General features: G+C 44.4%; 1 protein-coding gene across 1 annotated transcript; it reads left to right on the top strand.

The window, feature by feature from the left end:
* Positions 1-704: 704 nt before the first annotated feature.
* Positions 705-4335, top strand: LOC119417425 (pancreatic progenitor cell differentiation and proliferation factor B; the record flags this gene model as incomplete). The annotated part of the gene is given in 4 exon segments (XM_037684631.1): positions 705-798; positions 1452-1529; positions 3681-3774; positions 3866-4335. Coding segments are annotated over 4 exon segments (342 nt in total). The 3' UTR covers positions 3981-4335.
* Between the last annotated feature and the right edge of the window lie 1354 nt (positions 4336-5689).

Here is a 5689-nt window from a genome sequence, read left to right as displayed (position 1 = left end):
GAACAGCAGTGCGAATATGAACAGCAGTGCGAATATGAACAGCAGTGTGAATATAGTAGTGCGAATATGAACAGCAGTGTGAATATAGTAGTGTGAATATGAACAGTAGTGTGAATATGAACAGTAGTGTGAATATGAACAGTGTGAATATGAACAGCAGTGTGAATATGAACAGCAGTGTGAATATGAACAGCAGTGCGAATATGAACAGTAGTGTGAATTGAATGAGCACATGAGCGTGTTTTGAGTGTATAACCCGTTTTTTTAATGATGCAGAGACATGTTCCTGTTTTTAGTTTTCTATATTTGCCTTAGAATCCAGCTGTTTTTTGCTATTTTTTTTGCCATCTATTTTAATTTGTTAATATATAAAACATCTGTTTGCCTCTTTTCTACTTTTCCATTGTTGTCATGATTCTTTGTTAAATCAGGTCTCTGTTGTAAATGAGTCCTGGTGGCTCAATGGGATTAAGCTGTGTAAATAAAGGTTGAATGATTGTGTTTCTAAAGACGGTCTGTTTATGATGTTCATGACTGATCCGACAGCAATAAAAATATACAACTTGAGTGGGTGAATACTTCTCACAGACACTGTACAGGACTTTGTTTAAGTCCGTCAAAGAAAGGATTTTGTGTCTGTAGACGTTTCGGGCCGGGGTGTTGATCGTTTAGTTTTAATGTTTACTTGTGTGCTTCCTCCTCAGGAGTCCATCCAGCACGTTGCAGTGACCAACACTAGAAGAATGGCAGCAATACCAGCAGGCGGTTCTCTTGTGGCAACCACTGATTACTACCGACGTGAGGCTGCTGGCTGACACTGCTGCACCATCACAAGTAGACTTAATGTTGTGCTGCCGTTTTGCTGTGTGACTTTCTCAAGTCCTGAGCAGACCTGGCGGCTGTGGCTGAGTACTTACAGCAGTCGTCCTCCAGTGCAAGGGTTGGGGGTTTGAATCCATGAGCAAGACACTGAACCCCTCATCCCCTCCGATGTGTGTCCCATCAGTGCATGAATGTGATGTAAAGCTCTGATTTAATATTTGTAGAGATCTAGTATAGAGCTGTATGAATGAGGTCAGTGAGGCACAGATTGTTGTAAAGAGCTTTAGTGTCGATCAGAGAGAAAGGAGCTACATAAGTACAGTCCATTTACATGTACACATGTTTCTGAATATATTACAGACATGACCTTCATGGCTCTGCAGGGGTGAGGCTGGAGGAGCCTCTGCTTTTCATTAAAAGATGGCCAAGTTTCCTCCTGTTAATATCTTAGACTTTTTAATTTCAGCTCAGTAGTGACTCTTGGCTGCCCATGCATGACGTCTACTGCCGTCACTTGGCAGCAAAGCACTGGACAGGACGTCACGCAGCTCTGCGCAGTGCAGCAGTGTCTGTGGTGCATAGATGAGCAGAGCCCCTTCAGACCCTCTCCTTGTTTGTGCCTCCTGCAGGGCGCATCGGCTCCACGTCCAGCAGCAGCTCCTGTGGCAGTTCGGAGTACAGTGGAGAGGTCATTCCTCACCATCCAGGTGCGTGTAACCAGGAGCAGCATCCGTCCTGCACAGCTTAAAGGACCGTGCACAGGCAGACAAGCCATAGTTGACTGAACGCATGTTAAAGTCAGAATTTATACAAAATTGTATTTTGTTTGGGATCATATACATTTTAAGATTTTGATCTAACAATATTTTGGCCAGGCCATAAACCCCTTTTCACATAATATATTTTGAATTGAAATAAAACTCCAAAAAAAAAAAAAGTCCAAAGATTTTTACGTAACCATCTGAAAATAACACGTTTTTTGATTGATTGATTGATTACTTGTCTATCAAAATAAATAGTGACAGCCACTCTGTACCACATGGTTTAGGAAGCCCCCTCAGTTCCCCACGGAGCTCCACACTTGGCAGAAGGCTCCACTTGTGGAACAGTTCTGGTCAGAGACCTGCAGAAAGCTTGTAATGGTTTCTGATCTGGTTGGGACTAGTCCAGTCGTCCACACCCTCTCAGGGTGCTGTACGGGTCGACCGTTGGGTGTCTGTACTAGTGTTTTCAAGAGCTTAGTTTCATAATGAAGGTAAATGTTGCTGATGTGAGGCTGCTGCTCCTTCATTCTCACTGCCTTCAAGGTTCTTGTCATTCACATCACATGTGGTTTATGAGGTGGAATGAAATTGTGTCGTCAGGGTCCCAGTTGCACCAAAAACATAATTCAGTGTCTGTAAGTGGTCCCATGTCCTGTTTAACATCAGTTAGCCAAAAATCTGTACCTCCAGTGGTGCTTTGCCACTGCCATTAGTTGTGCACCAGTTAAAGGTCTGCCCACTGCTGGTACCCACCCCCACTCAGCCGGTTTATGGGACCACCTTGAGGTTCCAAGCGGACTGCTCCGAGGTGATGATTTTGACGCGAGTATGCAGCGGCCGTTGATTGGCCAGCAGAGCTACGTCAGTGGAAGACCCGCCCAGCAGAAGTGAACTACATCAGAATGTCACCGTGCTGATGGAGGGCACCTCAAGAGACGAGTGCATTTACAGAGATGATGGTGCAGCATGGCTGCACCTGCACTTAAAAGTAGTGCCTGGGTAAGCTAAAGGAATCGAAGCGTGATGATGGCCAGGTGATTAAGGATCACAACAGACAGAGTGACTTGTTGCTGTTCCACTCACTTTGCACCGACAGCTCCACCCAAACAAGTTAGTGGAAAATCACTGTTTTATGAAATTTCTTTAACAAAGGTTCGTGAAGGGTCGGCCCCAATAATTCACACGAGAGGAAAATAAAACAAGGAGACTGTCCTGCTAGAAATAATAGTGTCATTTATTAATCTGCCACAGAAAACAGCCAAGCAAAACATGTACACTTGTACACTCTTTACACACAAATTGATATGAGAGCCCCTCACCGTGACACGTGGTCGGGAAGCCTTCGACCCGAGTGACAGGAATCACACCAACAGCTGGGCACCGCGCGCTGGTCCGCAGCAGACTTCTACACTTAATTCTGGGTGTTACACTTTTATACTCTCCCTCTGACTGGGTGACGTGCGGGCAGAGCAAACATGTTTTCCATCATCAAGGCAGTTTGTACAGCAGAGCGATGGCTCATAAAAACATGTCTTTCAAACCCAAGGTCGTGGGTGGATGAAAGACCTGTCTACATCAAACTCCGGGTCACTGTAACCACAAGATGGGCCAGATCCTGCGGCAAGAGCACCCCCGGAGGTTTATTTTCATTCCTCCAAAAAACCCATCTGCAGTACAGGCCTGACTTGCACAGATAAGCTGCATATAAAATGAGTATAAAATAAGTATAAATTGACATAAAAGCATCAAAATAATCATTCCTATATCATTCCACCCTTGCCTTTTATGGCAATTTAGACATTTAATTCTGATAAGTAACATAGACAAAATATATATTTGAATAGGCATAAAGGCAACTTAAAACCTTGTAAAATATATTTTTATATCAATCACCTACACCTGAGAAGAGCGGATAAGACTAGAGCAGAGTGGAGTTGCACCCATGCCTTCTTCTCAGGGCCAAGCATGAAGGTTACCCAAAGGAGAGCTCTTACTGTTCATGAAGGATGTTTTTATAGCTGTAAGTGTGCAATGGTTTCAAACTGGTTTTCAGGACAGGAAGTTTCTCATCTTCTTCCTGACTTTGTCTTCCAGGTCTTCCCAAGCAGGACTCTGGCCACTGGTGGTCCAGTTTCTTCTTTGGGAAGCAGCCAGGAATGACCCCAGTGACTGAGGAGGCACAGCAGAAGTAAGTGTAATCGTGAACTGGTCCAACAAACGCCTGCATACTGGCCTCAGTTGTCTAAACAAAGACCTGTTCCACTGGTTTTGTATGTCAGGGCGGGGGTGTCTGGTGCAGTGACTAATGGTCAGATCACCTGCATCGCCAAGGAGATGGTGATGCAGCGGCAGCCGAGTGAGAGCAGCGACGCGGGGAGCCCCGCCTCCTCGTGATCTGCTGCTCACTCCTGCACCTGGGGGACCACGGACCAACGCTAGGTGACGGAGAATGTCCCATTGACAACCTTTTTCTTCTTTTTAATGTTTGTTGTAGTAAAGCTGTTTTATTGTAACATTTGTCTTTTTTATCGACCAAAAAGTGATTTAAAAAAAAAAAAAAAAAAGTTGCAACTATTAAGCGCCTGTCGTTTTGTTTTCTAACACTGTTGCTTTTGTACGTTTTGATTCACGCTCACATGTCCCTGGTCATTGACACCATGTCATGTTGCACATCCAATAAAGTAGAGTGTTGCAGCCTAACGAGTGTTCTCAGTCATTTTAAAGCTACCACTCATTTAGATCCTCTGTTGGCATTAGCTGACCTGCTATCAAGCTCAGGTAGGTTTGTCATTCTGATCACATTGGTACATGAGGTGGAACAGCATCATGAACACGGTCCATTACATCCAGCAATAGCACAAATATAAAGTATATAAAGAAATGGTGTAGGGATCTAACGGCACGCCAAAAGATCTATACGCTAAATACTAATGTAGAAAAATACAACGTATCAACAGCAGCCCGAACATGAGCTGGTGGTGAGCAGGTGGGTGTGAATGAATACCGCAGCATGAGATCAGCAGCATGAGATCAGCAGCGCAGATGAGTCACACATCACCAGTTAAAGTGGTATTAGTGAGTGATTTTCCTGGTTAGGGATTTATGAGTAACAGTTCCTCAGTGTGTTGCCTCATTTTACGGCACAACACGTGAAACTACATGTTCACATGTTGCACTTCAACTCAGCTGGCAAATGTTTCACAAAGTATAAATGATGAGGTTTGAAATGTTTAGTGGAACAAAATCAACACTGAAATGCCCTTACTGTCACGTTTTACATTTGGAATCTTTCAACATGGCCACCACTCACTTGTAAACTGAATACCAGCAGGAACACAAGATGCTGACCAGTCTGTTTGGAAAAATACCAGTTCTTCAATTTCATGAGCAGAAGCCATCCAGCTGATGACACCCAGCTGTGCAACACGGACACAAGCACATCATGGCGCTGAAGGACTACAAGTTTCCATCATGGAACTTTGATTTGAAGGTACAAATATAGCCACTCAGGGTTTAAAGGGATAGTCCAGCCATTTTAAAGTGGTGGTCTGATGGATGAAAGGCTAGTTCAAACAAAATGGGTTGCTGGTGTCAAACAGCTCTGTCAGTGTGGAGGACTTTATTTATGTGAGCACTTTTATAAACATTTGAACCCTCATCAGTTTAGGATCTTGCCGTTAATATCTAATGAAATGTTGCTATTCCGTGGCCTCAGGATTCTATTTGCCTATGTAGCCCCGCTGGCATCATTGTGCCGTGATCTTCAGTCCTCACTGGAGCAGTTCGCAGCCGAGTGTGAAGCAGCTCCAAATGGCTGTTTGTCTCGTTTGTATCTGTGTGTCCCTGTGATGGACTGGCGACCTGTCCAGGGTGTCCCCTGCCTCTCGCATAGTGATTGCTGGACATGGGCACCAGTGACCCCCATGACCTGAAAAGGAAGAAGCGGGTAAAAGATAATGGATGGATAGATAAAGCTGATCTAGCTGACCTCCTGCACAGGAGAGATCATCTTTGGGCTGCAGCGAGAAAATCTGACTCAGACACTGATTGGTTGAGTTTTTGACAGATGAGGAATAAATGTACAACTTCTGTCAAAGCAGCAA

This window comes from Nematolebias whitei, chromosome 11, assembly GCF_014905685.2.
Source record: "Nematolebias whitei isolate Nwh7 chromosome 11, NemWhi1, whole genome shotgun sequence".
Taxonomy (NCBI): Eukaryota; Metazoa; Chordata; class Actinopteri; order Cyprinodontiformes; family Rivulidae; genus Nematolebias; species Nematolebias whitei.
The sequence above is the reverse complement of the archived record's forward strand: the minus strand, read 5'-3'. Positions and strand labels throughout refer to the sequence as shown.